The sequence below is a fragment of the Phaethon aethereus genome (genome assembly GCF_964289735.1).
Source record: "Phaethon aethereus genome assembly, chromosome: 5".
NCBI lineage: Eukaryota > Metazoa > Chordata > Aves > Phaethontiformes > Phaethontidae > Phaethon > Phaethon aethereus.
The window spans coordinates 6,430,207-6,452,647 of NC_138579.1; the positions used below are offsets into that span (position 1 = coordinate 6,430,207).

The 22,441-nt window shown below is 37.6% G+C and overlaps 1 protein-coding gene across 1 annotated transcript in view; it reads left to right on the forward strand.

The window, feature by feature from the left end:
* The window catches only part of KIAA0586, a gene marked incomplete at both ends in the record, with an annotated part of 77,345 nt that overhangs the window by 36,451 nt on the left and 18,453 nt on the right, over positions 1-22,441 (forward strand). Inside the window, 8 exons of the mRNA XM_082000769.1 lie at positions 624-783; positions 1,372-1,597; positions 2,140-2,381; positions 2,882-2,958; positions 5,650-5,784; positions 7,411-7,591; positions 10,750-10,886; positions 15,812-15,899. Of these exons, the coding sequence (XP_081856895.1) occupies positions 624-783; positions 1,372-1,597; positions 2,140-2,381; positions 2,882-2,958; positions 5,650-5,784; positions 7,411-7,591; positions 10,750-10,886; positions 15,812-15,899 (1,246 nt within the window). The remainder of the gene's footprint in view (positions 1-623; positions 784-1,371; positions 1,598-2,139; positions 2,382-2,881; positions 2,959-5,649; positions 5,785-7,410; positions 7,592-10,749; positions 10,887-15,811; positions 15,900-22,441) is intronic.

Sequence of the window (22,441 nt, forward strand, 5' to 3'; positions counted from 1 at the left end):
CTTTGTTTGTAATTTTCTCTTTAGCTGATTCTCTTACTGTAAAATTACCATACTAACTCAATGTTATCCATGTCACAAAATATTTTCTTGCTTAACATTGTATCAAATGCTTTATCAAAATTCGTATAATCGTATAAGTCATATTTAAACTGGACATTAGGAAGCATTTCTTTACCAAGAGGGTGGCCAAACACTGGACCAGGCTTCCTAGAGAGGTGGTTGATGTCCCAAGCCTGTCAGTGTTTGAGGCATTAGGACAATGACCTTAACAACATGCTTTAACTTTTTGTCAGCCCTGAATTGGTCAGGCAGTTGGACTAGATGATAGTTGTAGGGCCCTTCCAACTGAAATAGTCCTATACATAATTATTTCCAAATGTAATAATTCTAATGCATAATTTGCTGGTTTTTAATTTATTTTGTCCAGGCATACCATTTAACCTTGTGTAACGTTATGTTTAGATGGAGGAGTTAAATCCATGAAGCATGTATCTAGGAAACGACTATTCCTGTGCTATGATAACCTGCCTTTCTCTCTCTCTTCCTCAGCTCTCTCTGGGGATACTTGGAAGATAGGAATTTTGCATTGAGATAATAAGTGGTTATGATTTTTTTCCTCTCAGGAGTCTCTTGTGCCTACTCCATTGCCAACACCCCAGGCCACACCACCACAAACACCACCTTCAGAAAAAGAATTGCCTCCGGTCAAAACTCCGGAGTCTTCTCTATCTCTTACAGAAATGAGTGGGAATGTTCATGAACATGAGAAAATTAAAGAAACAGGTAGTGAAAATAATAATTGAAGTTTAGTAAGTAGCAAATATGCTTTAATCTACTGCCTTTAATTTTCTTCTTCAAAGACACATTATCTCTCAGGATAAATATTCTTGAGGCTATAATTCAAGTGGGAACTCATGTAGTACAAAAATTATGGGCTAATTTGTATAAAAAGCAAACATCTTTTATTTGGTTTAGAACAGCTCTATTTTCAAACCTAATGCATATTTCTATGGTCTGTGTGATTTCTACCCTTCCCAGCCCCTCCACACTTTTTCACATCAGAAAAAATAGTTGTCTTTTGCTCCTTCCTGTGTTTCTAATGTTAATTAAGCCAAATTTTCACTCTCCAAGTAAAGCATTTTAGTTTTTAAAATGCAGAGCAGTTTCCCTTATTAAAGGAAGTAAGCAATTGAGGTTTTATTCTTCAGATGCCAATACTGTACTTAAAAGAAACTAGTCTTAATCTAGTCTTGTCTCCCTAACTTATCAAAAGGTATCACAGAAACTAAAGTGCTTAGTAGCACTGACTGACTGTCTGAGATTTACTTCCTGCTTTCCTCTCTGATCTGAAATTTGACTTCACGCATGCAGGAGTTGAGATTCCAGCTGCCACCAGCCGTGTTGGCACACCTGTGGTTACCCCTGTCAATACGCCTCCTAGAACAACCACACCAAGCCCTTCTGCCTCAGAATGGGTCTCCGAAGCTGCAAAAATGGAAAGTCCAAAGCCTCCAAACCCATGGGATGATGCAGAACTTCCTCTGGAAGAAGAGAAACCCAGTCCTTTAACTGAAGAACCATTCCATCCCAAGGCTGTGTGAGTTGAACAGGCTGCACGGTTTTCTCATTTCTTAAAAAAAAAAAAAAAAGAATATGTATATTCTGTCTAGATACATCCTCAAAAAGTAAGTAGAAAGAAATGGTTGATGTATATGTCAAGAGGCACTGAGATAAGCCAGGATTCTTTTTTTGAGTTCCTTGACTTATATTTTGGAGAAAAATTTCTTTCTAAAGATTTATCAGTCCTTATTCATTGTCCCGCTGAACGTTGTACTTAGTAAACTCGTGTAGTTACACCTGTCAGTAATAAATGTAGTGACAATGAAAGATTGTATTTTCAGCATTTTATTTTTTCTATCACCTCAGTGGGAATACACAAGGTAATTTTTAGTTATAACTAGAAATTCATTAATGATATTATTTAACCGTGTTGATTCTTGGACTATTCTGTAAAATGCTGTGCTCTTTCATTTGAAAAAATAATTGCAAATTAATTTCTTTTTAGTATTGATTTAAGACTTTAATCTATATTGCTCAGTGTGTCTTGGTGTATTCATAATGCATATTCTTACATTATAGTGAGATGTCAGTGGCTAATGATGAGGAACCAGAGGCCTTGATTTTACCATCTCAGCAGTCGTCAGCGAGGCCCTTCAAACTGCTTCCTTGCGATCCACAGGTTCCATCACCTGTGCCTACAGTTAGTTCTGGGCAGTCCACGCAGGAAAGCAGCCTTACCCTCACAGAAACAGAAAGTGCAGACAGACCCATCTCAGAAGGGGAGGTACTCTTCAGCTATGGTCAGATGCTGGCTCCAAGAGGTAACTAACTAGACAAATTTGTGGAAATTAGAATTTGGATTAATTTTCTTTTTTAATAAACTTCTGTTCCAGTCTACTGAAGTTACATCTCATACATTTTCTGATAAAACTGCAAGGGTTAACCTGGTCCTTAACTTTCAGTTCATGCTTTTAGATTTAAAAGACCTCATTGCTCTTTCTTTTCTCTGAACAAAATACTTCTGCTTACGAATGAAGAAAGATTAAGTCTGCTTTTATGTCACAAGATCAACTTGGAAAATAACTGGGGCTGTCTTGCATAAGTACCATGTGGTACTAAGTACTAAAGTTTTACTGAAAGCAAAGTGTAAGAGTGATTTTTCTGGGAAGCTGAAAATATGTCTTTATAATACACATCCGGCAGTAGGAATTTCCAACTTTACTAAAGCACTGTGTTGCAATTATTAAGGAACGTGGCCTTGGTTTTCTTTCATATAACTTGCATGGTTTTTTTAGTATTTGTAACTTAAAATATTTTTCAGCCTTAGCAGAAGGAGGACTGTCTTTTCCAAACCTCGCTGAGAGCTTAACCGGGACTTTACAAGATGCCAATGAAATGGTAAGGAAATGTTTCATAAGGAAACGGAGTTAGTGTTGCATTCTACCTTGAGCATTTGGATAAATTGGATGTGCTTTAAGCATTTTCACTTATAAACTTTTTAAATTTACACTTCTAAACTATACACTTACAAAGAATGCTAGAATTTCAGAACTCCAAAGAAAAAAAACATATTATACAGATCAATTTATATTAAGAAAAAAATTGAATGATTTACATACTTCTGTACATGAGAGTTAGCTAATATGCATTTTCATTTCTTTATTGTTCTTAGTTTTAAGACATCTTAAACAGAATAGAACACTCTGATTCTCTGAGCTGTTTCAGCTTTGAGCCTTTTTTTAATTGTTTGAGTGCTTAAATTACTGAACTAGGTTAGCTAAGCCTGTAGTTAGTTAAAGCTGTCTAAAACTTCAGTATAGTTTCTTATCTGACATCTGTTTTAATCCATTGTCCTGGAAGCCTCCCAAGTCAAGGTATTCTCTATTCACTTTCTCTTGTAACACTTCTTTTCCTCAAATGCCTGGACTCTCTGACTTTGTGTAATGCCTCTTGTAGGACATAGTTGTCGTATAAATGATAGTATCAAGTAGAGTAATACTATGCTTAAAACAAACTTTTCTTTATGAAAGAATAAAAAAAAATTGATAGTGACATTTAATCGTATTGGTTGGAAGGGAACTCCAGGGGAATTTCTAAAAACTTATTGGACTGCCTCCATAATGCTGTATGACTCTTCTGGAAGATGTTCAGATAGTTGAAATCTGCCATGAGGATGAAGACCTGCAATCATCAGACCCCTGTTAATGTTTTGTAGAAGGCCTCCTCTTACTTTCTGTTGGTCAGGTGTTCTGAAGCACAGACCCTGCCCACATCCTCCTTCACGTTCCTTTCCCCTCTAATCCTGACTCAGATCATCGATAGGCACATGGAGGTCTATGAATTCAAGGAATGATTTGACCTGGGACTGAAAATTGGCTGAGCTACTGGGCTGAAAGGGTTGTGGCCAGCGGCACAAAGTCTTAACTGGAGGCCAATCACTAGTGGTGTATGCCTAGGGTCAATAGTAGCGCTAGTGCTGTTTCACATGTTCATTAATGACTTACATGATGGGACAGACTGCATCATCAGGAAGTTTGCAGATGATACAAAACTGGTTGATACACCAGTAGGTTGTGCCACCAGTCAAAGGGACCTCACTGGGCTAGAGAAACGGGCTGACAGGAATCTCATGAAGTTCAACAAGGAGAACTGCCGTGTCTTGCACCCAAGGAGGAGCAACTCCATGCACCAGGACATGCTAGGGGCTGACTGGCTGGAAAGCAGCTTTGCAGAGAAGAACCTGGGGATCCTGGTGGACAGTTGAACATGGGCCAGCAGCGTGCCCTTGTGGCAAAGGACACCACCGACATCCTTTGTTGCCTTGGGAAGAGCATTGCCAGCAGGTCAAAGGAGGTGGTCCTTCCTCATTACTCAGTACTGGTGAGGCAGCGTTTAGAGTATTGTGTCCAGTTATGAGCTCTCCGCTACAAGAAAAATAAGGATTTACTGGAGTGGGTCCAGCAAAGGACTGCAAAAATGATTAAGGGATTGGTTCATCTGTCATACTGAGAGAGCTTGGATTCTTTAGCCTGAAGAAGAGAAAACTCGGGGGGGGATCGTACCAATGTATATGAATACCTGCTGGAAAGAAGTAAGGAAGGCAGAGCCAGACTCTTCTGAGTAGCACCCAGTGGAAGACAGGAGGCAGTGGACACAGATTGAAATTCAGGAAATTACTTTTGAACATAAGAAATGTTTTTACTGTGGGAGTGGCCTAACACTGGGAGATGTGCTGCCTTGAGCAGCTGGGTTGGACTAGACAATCTCCAGAGGTCCCTTCCAACCTCAATAATGCAAAGTTTAAATGTTTAAATCTTCTCCCTACCTATCCTTCCTAAACATTTCTGCCCATGCATGGCCATACTTCACCTGTGCATACTTTCCCACTGAATAACCATGATTTCATTCATGTCATAGCTGTGCCCTGAACTTGTAGATCTTTCTGTCTGTTGTCATGTAAGTGTATTGGCACCTGAATAGAATGCCCTCCTTCTTGATCAAGACTGTAAAAGTTCCTTTTCTGGACTTCCCTTTAGATGCCTCCTCTTGTCTGCCACACTTCCCCTCTTAAACTCTGGACTTAAGACGCTATTATAAGGTGAACCTAAATGAAAGTTCTCTTCATTAGTTAGAAAGCTTGCTTGCTAAGATGTTCTTCCCTCTCTTTGTCAGCTGGATCTGGACTCCTTCCAGGAGTCTTGCATCCTCAAACTAAGCTCTCTGGTTGAGGAAGCTAGATCCTGGCTGGTGAGAACAGCTCTGCAGCCAGATCGTTGCTCACACCAGTATGTGTGAGGATTTAACTGTTTCCCTGAACTTTGGAGGCCTAAAGAACCTTGTTCTTTAAATGCTGCAGTCTTACGTATCAAAAAAAGACTGTGCATGTCTGTGGGTAAAAGGAGAAAGTGTGTTGTCAGTTTGCTTATTTTTAATTGCCTAAATTTTCATGACACAAGTTCTCAGTGTGGAAACTGTAGCAACTTACTGTAACAGAAGAAAGGTTAATTGTCAACTAAAGTAAGAACTATTCAGTTTCCTACAAAAAACAGTTTTGGATCATGTACTGAGGATTTTGTTTCTTTGTCTTAGGATTATGATCCTCCCAGTGAAGGTCAAGTGGTGAGAAGACTGGATAAAGGCTATCACAGGGATCCTGTCCTGACTCTTTTAGCCAAGTTAAATCAAGCACCTGTTGCTGTGCAAGAAGGAATGTATCATTTGGAGGTAACTTACAGGCCTTTTCCTTCCAATACAGTAGTTTTGAAGTGATAATTTCCTACTCAAAAGTAGATAAAATATTTCAAGCTTATCCTTACTGTTGGCTATAGAACAGGTTCATACATTTCATTCTTTGCTGGAAGTAATCCCACTTCTGTTGGCTGTGCTCTTGTGTAAAACCTTTTAAAAACACGGAAGGTTAAGTGTTGTTATAAAGTTAACTGTACAGAGTATCACACATACCTAGTTTTCAAGGTGTGTATGTGACTAGTGTACTAGATTTGTCCTGTCACTTTGAATACCAGGGAAATTTTCTGTCACTTCAGCAATTTAGGTGGTATGTTTAACAGTACAAGTTCTCTGCACTTAGTGGCCATGTGAGTGTTTTAGGGAGGTATGAAGAATAACTCAGCAAATGTTTACATGCAGTTTTGCACATGCTGTTGATACTGATCTTGGATCAAAACCTCAAAATACTCATAGTCAGTTGGCAGAAAAAACAGACTAACATAAAAATAGAACTATCTGCATCACAAAGGACAAAAGTAATTTTTTGTCACACGTCTAAGTGTTTTCTATGTGGAAAATAGTAGTTTGGACTGGGCATCTATTCTAACTGACATAGCTGGAGGAATGTTTAAAGGAAGTGAACTCTGAATACTGCAGTATGGTTCATGAACACCTTTATTTACAGCAGATCTTCCTTTTTGTGATTTTATTGATGCATATGCAGTTTCTTCCTTCTGTCTTGGTCAGTTTAGCCTAAATAATTACTAACTTCACTCACCTCCTTAACTGTTCCTTTGTCTGTCTTTATTTTGCTTAATGAGCTCTGGTGGATGGACTTAGTGAAAAGCTTTCTACAGTGTCAGCTCTGAGTCTGACTGTAATTGTAGTGACATATTCTCTTCAGCGTTGCCAATTACAAATGCATCTCTAATTTGCTTTTTCCCTTTCCCATAGTCACAGACTGCTCAGTCTGTCCATGCAAAACACTAATAAACTCTCCCCCAGATTCTGGCAAGGTGTGTGCAAGCATACCTTCTTTTTTATAAGAGAACAAATATTCTCCTAGATGTTACTAGTATTGCCTTAGAATGATAGTGTGCACATGTGTGTATGTGTATTCAACCTGTTTTCTTGCATAGAGGCAAGCTGTTTTCTCTCTGCAGCTTTGCAAGTCAGAATCCAGAGAACCATCCCTATTTTAAGTGCCATCCAAACCTACGTAAAAATTGAACTCTTTATCTGACATGCTATACAATAGAGAGTCAATAGCTTTTAGATGCTTCCAATGTTACAAGGTCAGACAGTCAACATATATGTAACATTAAAGACTTCGTGTGCTAAAAATATAACTTAGGTTCTGATCATGTTGAGATACTACTAACAACATAAATGATGTTATTTGGCTATAAGTGATTCTTTTCTGTCCGGTACTGGTAAAGGTAGATCATCAAACTGTGTTTGAAAGTATCTCCTCAGTTTCAGTTTTTTTAATTCAATGCTAATAGTATAGGCTTAAGTTTATATATGCTTTAAGGGTTAAAGTATTTAGAAAACAATGCATGGTTTGAAAGAAATACATTAGCTTTTTTATACCTGCTGTTCTAATGTTGCTGTTCTATGTAGGATTCTGATGGTAGTGTTGGGGAGCTCAGTGAAGGTCAAAGACCAAGGCTGACCAGAGCAGCAGAGAGAATCCTAATGGGACATTCAGTTTGTATGGATCATCCAACTGCTCAGACTTTTGGGAACAGACCACACCAGGGCTTCCGTTCTCCATCACCAGGGCAGCTTGCCCAAATTGGAGGTACAGTTAGACTGTTATTTCTCCTCTGGGGTATTTATGTGGATTCTGAGGATTTTCTATCACAGTATCTGAAATAGTTTAAGAGAGTATGTTCAAAATCAAAAGATAAAAATTTACAGGCAGTAAATGCAATGAAATTATTAGCATTCCTATTCTGAGAACTGGATTTAATTTAAGCCTTGTCTTCACTCTTCTTTGTTTGTAATATTCTACAATTTGAACAAAAATCATGGCAAGTACCCACTTGTCTATACAAAAGTTGACTTGTAAAGTATGTATTTTATTCTTTTAACTCAAATTCAATTCTCAAAAACACTTCTTGAAGTTAATTTCCATGGGACAAGTATTAACACCGGCAGTTCAAGCTACTTCTTTCTGTCCCCTTACACAGCACTCCTCCTCATTGTTTTTATCACTCCATCAAGGTGATACTGCAGTGTCTCATAATTGGTAATACATTTTAGCTTCATATATTTGCATAAAAATATGGAAATTCTTTTTTTCCCAAATGGGTAGCTGAGGTACACACATAATGGCTTGTGCAAGGTAGTGCAGGGGTAAGTTGCCACGCTAAAGCGAGGAAATTAATTTTTTTCTTTTCAGTTGAAACTAGTGCTGTAAGCAATGGCCCATCCTTCCTCTCATTTTTTTTATCCCAGTTTCTCTATTGTTATCTGAAAATGTACTTCTATACTTGCTTAATTAAACTGTTGCAAGCATGTAGAAACTCTTTGTTTTGTTGACTGCAGTTTTAAACTAAACTGATTAAACTGAAATAATTATTAAACTGTTGTAACAGAAGTGTGGTTGCACTGATTCATCAGCAGTTGTATAAACTAAAGTGATCAAACAGCTGGTTTTCTGTCCTTTTAATTTTCACATTTACAAACTTGACAAGAGAAGCATACGTCACATTATCAACCCTTGACCAGCAAGAAGTGGATTGAAATTGAATGTGTTCAACATGTGGCAAAAAAATCTCAGAGCAATAAGAATATTTGCTTAGTTTTCAACTGATTTACTTTTGAACTGGTTACACAGAGAGTAAGCTTTTTAAGCTAGCTGTTACCTAACATCTTGGACCAGCTACATCACTGTCAGCCTTGAAAATACATTCTGGTACATTATATATTATCAAACTTTTACTTGAAAGTAGATTGCTGAATGGTATTTGGAGATTGGTTACATTAGGCTCCCTGGCATAAGACATTTCTCCAAGTGACTTGTTTAACACTGTGTTGTTAGAGGACAGTCAGCATTAAAAAACACTGTGATGTAGAAATAAATTAATGATCTAGATCAATCTGCGGTAAGTCTCTAACAGTGCTCAGGACCGTATAGCGAGTTAGAAGATACGCATTAATGGGACAACCTGTCTACTACTGGTACTACTACTATTTACTACTTATAAGGAGGAAAAGGGATATTTCCTTCTTACCCAGACTGTCCATAGTTGTATGTGGCGTAACATAGATTCATAGAATCTTTGGGTTGGAAGGGACCTTTTAAGATCATCTAGTCCAACCTCCCTCTATAGCTATTTTTTAAATTTCTTTAATTTAATTTAGGATACCCTTTTGTCTGTCCTGTAAATATCTAACAGTTTTCAAAACCAGCTCCTGCATGTGATGATAATCTAGAAGCAGCATGTTGCTCTAGTAAATTTTTATGTTCATCTCTCTAAATCTTGTAATATTGTTCCTGTTGTAGTATTTTTTTGAGAGGAGGCAAGTGCCCTGGACTAACTACCATAGAGAAATGCCCTGTGCTTTTACATAATCTGTATTAAGCCCGGACTGAGTTCTGTTGCATTCTGGTGATGTTTAATTTAGCTTTCCTCGCTCCCCACACACAGCACAGTATTCATTGATGTTGCTAGGGAAACAACATTGTATAAAAACTAGGATCTGCTTTCAAGACAAGAGTGTTTTTCATATCAGGGAGTAACAGAAAATCTTATTTCCAAGTCCTTTTTATAGTGAAGTCAACAGGAAACAATCTGTTCTTGGAGGAAGGTGAGAGGGGGTGAAGGAATGATCTGTGATTGTTTCCACTTTTCTTCCAAATCTTTTTCATCTGTCCATTGGTATGTGAGATTGCATGTCCTTCAGTCTATTGCAAGTCAGGACTAAGAGCTATTTCCTGATAGCCACAACAGTTACAATTCAGGTCCGTCTTTTTAGGGGTAAAATTAAGTAATTGTTACACCAATAGGTATAAAAGTTCACATATTTCAGAGTGTGTATCTCTGTTTATATATCTCACATATAACCTTGCAGTCGATACTTGGTTTCTCTGTCAGAATGAGTCACTCACAGATAGAGCTGTAAGAATTCTGGGGCTTGTGTGTCTATGGGTATCTTCAGTTTTGTGACCAGTTTTTATTAGTGTTATGGAAACATGATGTCTATTTGTAGGATGGAGCAGGTGTTGCTTATGTAGGTATATAACAGCATCTTGATCAATTTTTCATTTATAACTCCTTGTTTTCAGTGCTTAAAGTCATGAATATAAAAACTAACATGCAAATGAAATGTGGCACATGTACTCTTAAAGTGAACAATAATTACCGTTAATTAAGCAATGATTATATTTAATTTGGCTTAAAATTCATTCGTTGGCTGTGTATGATAGCAGAAGGCTAAAGTTAGTTCATGAGCTGTCAATACGTTTTTCATAAAGATGCTTTACACACTTGCAGGTGGCAAAAGCATGATAAATGCTGGATTATATAGCATTTAAAAAAGACTTTATACAGGTTTCTTTTCATTCACACAACAGTGAAACATTTTCATGGAGAAGCCTTTCCAGTCTCTTTCCAATATATGTGATAAAGCTCATTAAGCATATAATGATATGATGAACTATACAGCTTTGAAGCTATCGTAAATGCTTGCCATGTTAGATATCTACAGATCATAAAACTGATTTATTTTTTTCAATTTCCACAGGCATGTATTTCTTATTTCTTTTTTCCCCACGAAGAACAATTTAAGGGATACGCAATGAGCCATGTATGGAGGAAATAATTCTCTTTAACATTGCATGTACCATTGTTTAATCTTGAAAGGCTCCACATCCTGCCATGAGTTGTCCGGGAGATTATTGCTCCAGCTCATCAAGGAATTTTTTTTCCTTTTGTTTTTCCCTCTCAATAGAAATTCTTGGAGATGCAGATACAAGTCGTGGTCCAATGCTTATGTCCGAACTGGAATCGCAACCCGTTTCAAATCCTGTTCTGCAAGCAGCCCAACCAAGCTGCAGAGTGACATCTCTCTCAGAGGATCTGTCCCAGGTAAACTCAAAGGATCTTTTCCGTGACTAGTCAGAAAGTCCAAACTGAAACCTAGCAAAATAAATTTTCCTGCTTCACTGTGGTGACTGGCATGATAGAACTGGTGCCTCTAAAGGGACACAGTCAGCTGAGAAACTGAAATTAAAAGTACATGTGTGTAATAAAACTGATTGTGTTTAGTGTGACGGAAGCCTTACAAATATGCTTTCTGTGAGGCTCAGACCTCCTCTTTTACCTTTTTGGCACTTTCTTACAGCTTCACTTATCTCACAGCATCTAATACAAAGTCAGTCCACATGGGGCATTCCAATATTTTAGGGACACAGTGTTGCACATACAGAAGAATAACATGATGGATATATGGGAAAGAAAGCAACAATAGAGGGTTGGCCTCACAAATTGTAACCCACTGATTCAGCATTTCAGGAGCTTCATTTGCCCTAGTGGGGGCAGGGTTAGAAAGGCGGTAATGATGATGTTACCTCAGAAGGTAGAGGAAGATCCTATTGATCTCTGCTTGAAACCTATAAACTTAATCTGTTGCTACTTTATTAGAATGTGCTGTTACCTAGAGATGATGGTTTACTCACTAACTAAAGATAAATTCAAATAGCGAGTGGCAAAAGCTAAGAATGAGGTGGCAGACTGCTCTGTAATATGTTAAGCTTCACAATGTGTTTGAAAGCATGCATCCATGAAACAGTGTGTTTCATGGGTGTATTTTGTCCTTCCCTGATGTTCTATATTAAAACTAACTTAAAGTATCTTATATTGACCTGTCTTTAGCTTTATGTTTTTGAGCCCTGATGTGTATCGTGCCATTGGTGTCTGAGCAGTTCTTAAATATGTCAACTGAAGGGACGTGTTGCATCTTCAAAGAGAATTTGAAATGTTACACCTCTTTCACTTTGAGATCACCGGAACATATTATTTCATGGAATGATTGTTCACAGGCAAGGCTGGATTCTGTTAAACCTCTGTGTCTGTTGGGGTGAAGCTCATATCATAGAATCATAGAATAGTTTGGGTTGGAAGGGACCTTTAAAGGCCATTTAGTACACACACACACGCACCCCACCCCCCCACAATGAGCAGGGACATCATCAACTAGATCACGTTGCCCAGAGCTTCATCCAACCTGACCTTGAGTGTTTCCAGGAGTGGGGCGTATCCTTGCTACACTTTCACTAGCAAAAATAAAAAGGGACAGAGAGGATAAAACATGTTTTCTTCTTTTAGCACCATTAGTTGTGATAAAGAACACAGTGATACCTGCATCTCATGCTCTGGAGAATTAGCTGGTGAGTTTAGGATTGATTTTTGTTTGCCTGGGTACAGGCAAAAGACTATGTACCATGTGTAAGATTACCCATGTACATAGTCTTACCTATGCAAGAAATGGAAGGTGATCTGACATAGTGCCTTTCATAGAAAATATACAGATAGTTATATATTATCTTATCTTTAGAAACTTTTTCTTGCATCTGAACCCTTAGCGTGGGGTTTTTTGCCTGCTGACATATAAGACTCACCCTCCCTCCAAACTAAACAAATAAACCCTCAAACTTTGTATGTGTGATTTTGTTTGTGTTGTTTTTTTCCCCTAAACAAAATAATCTCTTCCTGTAGATGGGTGTTACTGATGTAAGACTCTAAATCACTGTTTCTCACGGCCTAACTTTTTAGCTATAACGTGACCGTACCTCTAAGCTATAACCACAGTAAACGTCTATCCTGGATGGGGCAAAGGCATGCTCCATAAGATCCTTTACTAGATCTGTACATCCTTCTCTGGAAAAAAAATAGAAATAAAACCCCTGTACCAGATGATTTGAAAACTTGTTTTGACAGCAAGCTATCTACCATGTAACAATGATGAACCTTTCCCCTAGTTTCAGTTAGGAGTGGCATCTGTATTCAGATCTATGGCTATATCTGCTTTATCACCTGCCTGTAGCAAACGGATTTTCTGGTAACATAATATCAGCTAAGAGAACAAGAGATACTTAGGCTTTCAGAATGATTCATTCTATGCAATGTTTAAGACGACAAGCACTTTAAACTTCTTAAAAGATTTCCTCCAAGTCACTTACTCTCACATCAGTTGTTTCACATCTTGTTTTTCATCTCTCAGCAGTGTTTGCCTTCACTGAAATGAAACTGTATCAGCTACGTACAAAGCAAGAAGACAAATCTATTTAGGAGCAAATCTAGGCTTTTCCTGGTGTTTGCTGAGATACCTAAGAAAATACACTGTATTTCAGATGTACAGCTAGGCCTTGTGTTTGGCAGAACTTTGTTCTGACTTAACTGGGAATGATCCTCCTGGATGTTAGGATTTGTTATGGCAAAGCTTGTGTGGTTTCCGTAATCTGTCTGACCAGGATCCTCGTTTCAGGGAGGTTGTGGGCAGTAATGTGGAACTGCCATATACACACCACTTGTTTGTTCCCTGGCACTGGTGTGTAGATCAGATTTTGACCAACAGAAAGAGCATTGTCTTTTCATGTAGGGCAGGAGCAAATGCCTTTTAGTCATGAAGAGTGAAGTCTGCGTGGTCACTCACTCCAAAACAAATGGCTTAAGTCATACAGGAATTTCTTATCTACCCAAATTCCTTGGCTGCTCCTCCATTTCTGGCATTGGACTTTTTTGAGATTTATATATGCTTTTAGTCACTGTTAGACAGAATGCCAGACTAAATGCGTCTTCGGTTTGACCTCTTCTGTCCATTCTTGTGCAACAATACAGGAATTGACTGTTATTTGTGACCACTTTGCCCCTGTGCTCTTAGCTCTAAGAAGCAAGAGAATGACTAGGAGGAAGATGGGCTCTTCCTCTACTAGATAAATCATTTTGATCATGGGAGTGACATGAACATTGAAGTCATATTTGTGTGGCTAAACATTTCAAATATGGTAAACCTATATCATTTGAAGTCCCAAATGCATTGTTAAAATCTTAGAATATCAGTTAGTTGCAAAATATTTTCATAATGTTCTTCTGTAACTATGAACGTTTTTACACAATCAACATTTTTTAAGTGGGATTGTCACTTTGGTATTCTCATTAGCGTTCATTTTTAGTATTTCAAAAGACATGTTTTTTTAATCTTCAGGAATGCATAATTGTAGGTTATGAATCTATGTGTTCTCTCTCAACTTTTGTTTGCACCTCAGTTCAGTTTAAAATGGTTTTTGGTCTGTCATATTAAAAACCCAAAACAAAACAAAAAAACACTTCAAATGGACTCACAAGTATAGTGTTATGCTGCTTACATTTAATGTTCTGTAACATTGGTGGCCTGCCTTCAATCACATTTCCATGAGACCTTCCTGCTTTCAGAAAATCATCTCAACTCTTTCTTATCTTGTCACCTTTAAATGATGAACAGTGGGTCAACATCGCGGTGTGTAGAGGTTCCCAAGTTACTGCCAATCCTAGCTGGTCTATCCACGTACATACTGCCTTGTGGAGATGCTAGCTTGATCTCAGGTGCATGTATATTCACTTTTGTCAGCTTACACTCATTGCTGTGCTGGTGAGGTTATATTGGTGCTTGTTAGAGATGACATGCTATCTACTAGTGTCGCCCTCTCTACGCTTTGTTTACCGGGGAGTGTAAACAAGTCCATGCAGCCATTGAGGAAAAGACAAAGACTGAATGGCTTATCTTTTTGTTCCTCTTGATTTTTGCAACCCTGGCTTAAATGGTCATTAAGTACATGAGAAGCAATATCATTACTGTTGAGATTCCCGTTATTGTAGGGGACAGTTGTTTGTTGAAAGAAATGGGAAGTCCTGATTGCATAGTTGGCACCATGCTTATTGTTTGCCAGACATAAAAATGTTTTTCTTGTCATCTATATTTTTGGCTGTTTGTTTCACTTGTGGCCTCCACAGTAGTGGAGGTTTTCTGTTACAGAACTGAAACGTACTTTCCTTTGCTTCCTTTTTAGCTTTTGGGGAGCAAAATACCACTGGTACTTTGTCATCAGGTCTTCAAGAGAATACCCATGGCATTGCTTCTCAGGGCATATAATTTTCCCAGAAGTCATACAGCAGTTCTCTCCGTGAGCTCCAAATGTTGTGTGATACGCAAACATTTACGATCTTGCTCGTGTTCCTCCTTCTTTAAGAATTTTCATTAAAAACTTAACATTCATCTATGGAATCAACAGAATAACTGATGAAATCAAATTCGTCTGTCTTGGAGAATGCTTAAGTCTTCTAGGACTCCATGACTCTATGGTTTGCACTTCTCATGTTTCCTTTCTACATGCAGTGGAATGTCCTTGGGCCACAATTCCTGTTCCAGTTAACACATAAGATAACAAGTGTGCTTGACAAATACGATGTCTCCTTCTTTAACATGCAGAGTGTTTGTTGCTTCTAAGAAACTGTTTTCCGATAGGCATTGTTGCAGACCTAGGTCCTGAAGAGTATTTCAGAAAGAGTGGAAAATGGTTTTAAAAACATGGTCAAGGTGATGAATTTTATACTTGGCATGGGTTTTCCAACCTGTGTGCTGAAATGTTTGTTTTTCTTTCCCCTTTTGACTTTCCCTTTTTACTCAGGAGGATAATACCTAGGGAGAAGTCCTGGGTATTGAAGAAAGCCAGAGAAATCTTATGTTCTTTCCACCACATGCTTTGAGTAGAAATTGAGTGTCTCCTCTATCTTCAGGTCTAAATGGCACTTTGCCATACCTGCTGCTCCCAGGATGTTTGTCTAGAGGAAATAGCATTGCAATAGGCTAATTCACATCCGAATTCTTTTGAAGTCAAAAGGAAGGAGAACAAGTGCATATCCTTTAATGAATCTTTAAAAAAATCTTTGGATGTTTCTTGAAGTTTCACATAACTTTACTGTGCTTTTACATCAAAAGTCAGTTTGCTAAAATTATTTTCATGTATGATATGTAGGAGGAAAGCCGAGGAGCTGCACAGGTTCAGACTGTGAGACCCCGAGTTATTAATATGAGAAGGAAGTCTGAAGAGATGCAACAAGAAGGTAAATCAATGTCAATATGCAAACATAGTTCTTTAAGTACATCACTTTAAAATGTTGTACACTCATGTATAACAAAATTCTGATTTTTGAAAATTTTTTTTTCATTACTACCAAATTCCCAAAATTTCCAAACATTTATATGTGGTCTGTATAAATCTGTGTACATAGTTATGATATTGTTGGGGTGCACTGAAAGGATCGGAAATGTATCTGTAAGCAAGTCATCAGAATCCTTGCAATTAAGTATTTCTTTACATTTTTATTTGCCAAGAGCATTGTAATGTGCATGTTACGTAGTCAACTGAATCTTAATTACTTTATAGAATGTTGTTCAGCAAACAAAATATTCATAATGTAGTGATAGATGGCAGGGGTTCATACACATGAGAAATTGCAGGGGTACTAGAAGAAAACTGAAAGATAACACAAAGTTAAGATCATGCAAATGTGGAAAAAAAATTGAGACTTTCAGTGTTAAAATGGCCTGGTTTGAGATAGGCTTCAAGCTAGTGTGTAATAGATAGTGATTTTCTTTTGTGAAAGATACTGTGTATTGTCTGTGCATATCCATGCTATTTTTGGAGATTACTTAACAGTGTTTATTATAAAGTGTTAAGGATATTGCATGAGAGGGAGAGAATATTTTTTGTTTATTGTAGTTCAAGTCAGTGTTGAAATAACATAAACTGTGCATATTACTGCCATATTAAATTGTTTTAGCAGTTAATATATTTGTGGAGGTGGTAGAGTGAGATATGGAGCAATTTTAATCTTGCATGCTAAGAACTGGAATCTAAAAACCTGCATGTCTACAATATATGCAATTATAATTGCTCCACCCTACTACAGACAAATTCTTCCTTCAAGCCCTTTTAAAAATAGTTCTTTGAACTTCTTCCATTTAACTTTTTAAAAACATCTAATCAAATTATAATTCTGGTGGAATTACTTTGCTTCAAATATTTATAAATGGTAAGAAAAGCCCTAGGCCAATGTTATTGGTCGTGGGATTTGGAACCTAATTTCAAAACCATGGTTTACATATGAAGAAAGTTATGAATAATGTAAAACTTAGCTTCTGTGGACAATTAGTGGAAAAGCTTACAGAACTGAAGCGGCACACCTTAGCGCATGTGTGTGTTTTGTTGTAGGGACATTTATCAACACATCTTTTTAAAGTGGGTAAACAAAAGACTTAGTTTATTAGAAAATGGGGGTTAACTCTTTCATTTAATATTAGTGGAAAATATTGCAATGACTTTTTCTAATAGGAGGAACTGTATTTTTCCCCTGGTGTTCAGAAAATCCAAATTGCCTAAGGAAAGTGAATTTCTAGTAAACTGAGTATGACCTCTAAATCACCAAAACCAAAATTATGTGACAGGTCAGCCTTGCAGTGTCAACCTGTTCCCAACTTTAAAAGCAGTTTTCCTTAATAGCGGTTATAGGAATCTTCCTTTTCTTCTTCCCAACACTTGCTATTAAGCATGAGAGAGAAGGAGAGAAGGGGGGATAAGTCTTCCTAACGCTGTATTTCATGCTTTTACACCTCAACTTTGTCTTGTTAACAAGACAGCACTTCCAGCCAGTATCGTTGAGTAGGGTGTTAGCGAGGTATGGAAACGGAATACAATACTTTTTATCGAATCTATTGTTTTCTGGAATATTTAAAAAAAAAAAAAATTTACCTATGCTGTAATACAAGGTATTTGGGCACAGTCCAACTATGTCTGTGTGTCAGATGAAAATGCTTGACCACGAGGTGGCAGTAGTCAATTTTCTTTGAGTGGAACAAAAAAGAAAGATGATTTATATACCAGGATAATTTAAATCTCACTCAAAGTATACATATTTAATGAGCCAATAAAAATCTAGAGGATTTGCAAATGGAAACAACTGTCTGTCAGCTTTAACCAGAAGGTCTTGTGTCTATAAGCTTCACCACAGTGAACTTAATCAGGCAAAAAGTTGAGGGTAATAATTAATAAGAATCATTTGAAAGAAAAATGAAAACTTGCAACTTGATAAGTGTACGTGGGTTTAAGTACATACAATGTTTTAAAATTAAGCACATCTGTTACTGTAAGTTCAAAGCACCCTGTTTATAAAAACTTCATGTCAAACAGTTGCCTTTACTGAGGTAGCAAGGTACAATGAATACTTACCTGAAAATGGAAAAGCCTTTGAGAGGCAGGACCATTTAGGTATTTTTTCAGAGTTTAAAAGGTAAGTGGTTGTCTTGGTATTAGCTTAGAAAATCTAAAGCCATGAAACCAGGTGTGTATTCAGGGTGTTAGGTGAAAAGGGGAATAGTTTTGGACTTAGAGTTGGATGTAAAAAAAGCCTTTTTTATTTAATTCATAAATACATGACAAGATTCGATTCATATTTTTTCTATGGTCATAAATATATATATGTGATAGAGCTTTCTTTTGCTGTTTAAAAAATTTTTGTGGTCTACAGTGAACATGTGTTTTTACTGAAAGTTGATTGATGTTTTCTAATGAAAGTTGAAGTTCAGTAGGACTGTTACAATATCATGCCTGAAACGGTAATGTCTCCTGAAAGTTACAGCTGAAAATAAAGCCTGAATGTATTATTAATTGCAGTGTGTGCCTTCTCTAGACATAGTGGAGACAGTGGTTTGAAAATGTATATTTGTAGTATATAATATACATGCATATATATTTTTGGCTTTATAATACTCTTTAATCTTTGTACCATTCTGTCATATAACTTCATAAATTTAATATGATAATAATTGTTGTGGTTAGTGAATGCACATATTTCCAGAATACAAGCATTTTCAGGCTTACAATAACATGATTCAGAATTTTTAAATTAAAATGAAAGAACAGGTGGCAAGGCTTGACTGCAGAGCATTTTTAAACTTTAATATGAGCAGCTCAGAACCAAGAGGTAGATGTATCTTCACGTAATTCTTTTTCTACAGCACAGACTCACAAAATGTGACCTAGAGAGCACAACTTCATGGTAGTAATTCCTTTTTATCTCCAGCTAGTGAATTATATTCAGGCAGCCGTAAGTACATGGGAAAGTAATATTGGGACACTAAGCAATTGGCTTTGTTGCCACAGAGAGAGATTGCACAGTTGCTTGTGGGAGGAGATGATCTGTGCAATAAATGAGTAAGAGGGCAAGAAGCCCTTAAAACAGTTTGTATAGAAAATAAAGCTTCCAGAGTCCCTGTTCGGTATTGAAAATGGGCTACTTCTGTCTTAACATTGACATTACATTGTATTGAAAACTGTAATACTGAAAATATGGCTATAACTAAATATTTCTTTGCCTCTCTTCTTCAGCCAGGAATTGCTCTGAGTTAGGTTTTGGGTTATTTTTTCTTAAAACTATTGTGGCATGAGGCAAATCTCTAACAGATGCTTCAAGGAAGGAAGAAGATTAGGATAAGGCTAAAGGTCTTTATTTTTTCTTGGAACTGGAACTGTTTTGGTCAAACTCTTTAACAAATATTCTACTGAAAGTTTACTTTCTTCTTAGTATCCTGCTGTTTCTTTTTTTTGACTGAATTTCACTAAAGGCTTTTGCTAAAGACTGTCTGCGCCACCCTGAAAATAGCAGCTGGTGAAGCAAAACAGAGCTATTATTTCACACTGTAGAGCAACACCACAACCTGAGAGGTAGAAATAGTTTGCATATCCTACATGGCTTCTTGAAGAAATTGACTAATTTCTGAGAGAAGATCTTGGAAATTGAAGTAATGGAATCACTTAGCTATAATTATGGCATTTTTCAAGCAAATGTCCTGTTAGAGGTTTATGTAAGTTTTTCACTGCTTCTTCAGAACTCGTACTTCTGGTCTATTTTGACTCTGGTTTTCCTATATACAATTATGTCCCATGCTATCAGACAGCTCATTGACATAATTCAGTTAATATATTTTATATTCAGGCAAGGCAGGAAATGCAAAGCTGCGTTTCCCACATAAACTCTGTCTTTTCTATACGTAGTCATTAGCTTTTAGGTGCTCCAAGTAGTTTAGAACACCAGTTCTCAAAGAGTTTTCATTTGCTTTTTCTGCACGTGTCCATAGCAGTTACCTGATAGCCCACGCTTAGAAAACATGCATCTGAGTAATGAGTATGCATTTTGCATAATATCCTGACATAAAATCCTCAGTAGCCACACTTGAGCATTTCTAGTTTGAATTACTGTAAGTCAATATTTAGCTGTGTTACAGTACATTTGAAACAATAGTTTTTAATTTCTTGGCTTTTGTAAATATTATTTATCTGTTAAGAAGTGCCATTTACATCTATGGTTGCTTCTTTTCCCACTGAGTTACTTCAGTTATTTTTCAGCCAAAATGTTAAAACAGAAGTTTGATTTTTCATAGCTTAAGGCAAAATCTTGCATAGAATTGTTACTGTAGACAATGATGTCCTTCTGCTCTGGGTGTATTCTGCTGCTTCAAGTCAGGGTCCTGGGAAACCAAGCACCAGGAATGGCTGTGGGCTTCATGGGACTGTGCCCAACCTTGCACCCATTCCCAAAAGGTCTCTTTCTGGGAAATGATCCTCCAGTCTCCTAGACCAGTCATTTCATCCCCTCACTTAAATTTGTGCAAAAGGTGTGAACAACAGGAACTACTAGCAGCTGAAGCACGAATCTCTGGTATATTTTTTAGACTCCTAGAATATAATTTGATTTTTTGAGTCATCTAAATTAATTGAAATACAAGTAATCAGATGGAAAAATGAAAAACAAACAATAAAACCAGTCTAAACTTAAAGAAAACTGTACCAAGCAGGCTCATATTGCCTTGCAGTCTGAGGATTTCCTACTGAGTGTCATGCTTGGGTAGAAGTCATTCTCCTCTGGAGTCTAGTTCCACACCGTGTCTCACCTGGCCCTTTTGTTACGGATTGACATGCATTAGGTTTTTGTTCACTTGCCAGTTTTCTTCAACTTCTAAGAGGTTGAGAGTTAGTTCTCCTCTTACTGCATGCCTCCTTAAATGGCACAGAGGGATACAGCATTCTCTCACTACTGCGCTATTGTCAGGACATTTCTCTGACCTTGTGCTGAGGCTTTTGCTGTGGGAGGTATATGCAAAGGCAGAAACCTTTGGTTTCTGTGCCTATGCCGACGATGCTTTACACCCATCATGAAATCTGCACAGCTTTGTATATCTTCAAGTTTCCCTTGTACAGTCCGCATGAGAATCAACTTCTGCGCCGTGCTGGATGTGTGTATGGTTAATCTCTGGAGGGAAGATATTTTGCACTTTTCATACAGTAAAAGGAATAAAGCAGGAAATCTTCCAGTGTGGGCTTAAGGAGTGTTTCTGCTCCTATTCAGGAGGTGAGGCTGGTATCTATAGCCCCATTGCTGGAGCAGGTGAAAGCAGTTCACAGTTGCTTCTTGGTGCAACTTGCTTCAAGTGCCTCCTCTGGTCTGTACACAACAGCAGGGATTTTCACTCAAATTCCAGCACCAGTTGTTTTTTTTCTGCGGAAAGGGAAAGAAAAACTTATTCAAACTGACATGATCACTACTTAAAGGATTACTTCCTATGGAGACTGTCAAATACTTGGATTTTTGCTTGTCGTTTTTCAGATTTACTGGGGCTCAAGGTAAATATCCAGAAATCTCATTCGACTCCCTCTTCAAGTCTAGATTTTAAAGGAGTGCAGGCGATCTAATCCAGTGACCTGTGGCGTCCATCAGAGTGCATTTTATATATCACAAACTGAAGTTGAGGGCAGTGACAAAATTAAGTCTGGTATTTCACTGATACATGGGTATTGTAATGTGCAAATTATGAGATACCAGTCTCTTTTTTCATACTGGTAAGCTGAAAACCTGTGGTACTGCTGCATAAAGCATCCAATATACATTCTGGAGTTTATACGTCCTTTTTGCCTCAAAATATCATGTGGTAATCAGTATGGGTTCCTGCTGAGCATCAGCTGTCTGTATCACATTGCACAGACACCAGAGGGTTCTGAGGATCTTCTGTTCTTAAGTATATCTTAATAAAGTACAGGATTTTACTTCCAAATTTATTAGAATTTCTAAAAAAAAAAATTGATTCATAATTGCATTTGCTTTTCAAACACTTGTGACTGCCGGCTGGAACCAAAGCAGTCCAGACTGCCGGGCAGTTCTGCTAAGCTGCATGCATGCAGCACCGCTGCCTCATCCTGCAATGCAGTTTTCTCCATATTTTCACTTTTTTTCCCTTTTTGCCAGCTGGGGCGGGGGGGGCGGTTGATGTTTGATGTTTGGTTGGGTTTGGGGTTTTTTTGTAGCTTTTGTCTCTAGTGGCCAGGCATATTCTAGGCAGAATTCTCATTAAGGGGAGAGTACCTCTTGCTGCTGTATGTCCACTCTTAAGAGTTGTAGTGTACTAGCTGAGAGCTCTAAATTGCTATTTTCCACTTAGGCAGTCTATTTGATCTTTGACCAGTTCCAGTTTCCATTTGTATAAATCCACCTATTGTCAATCTGTCTGGGGGACAAGCTAGAACATGATGCTTTGTCTTTTGTGCGAGATTCTC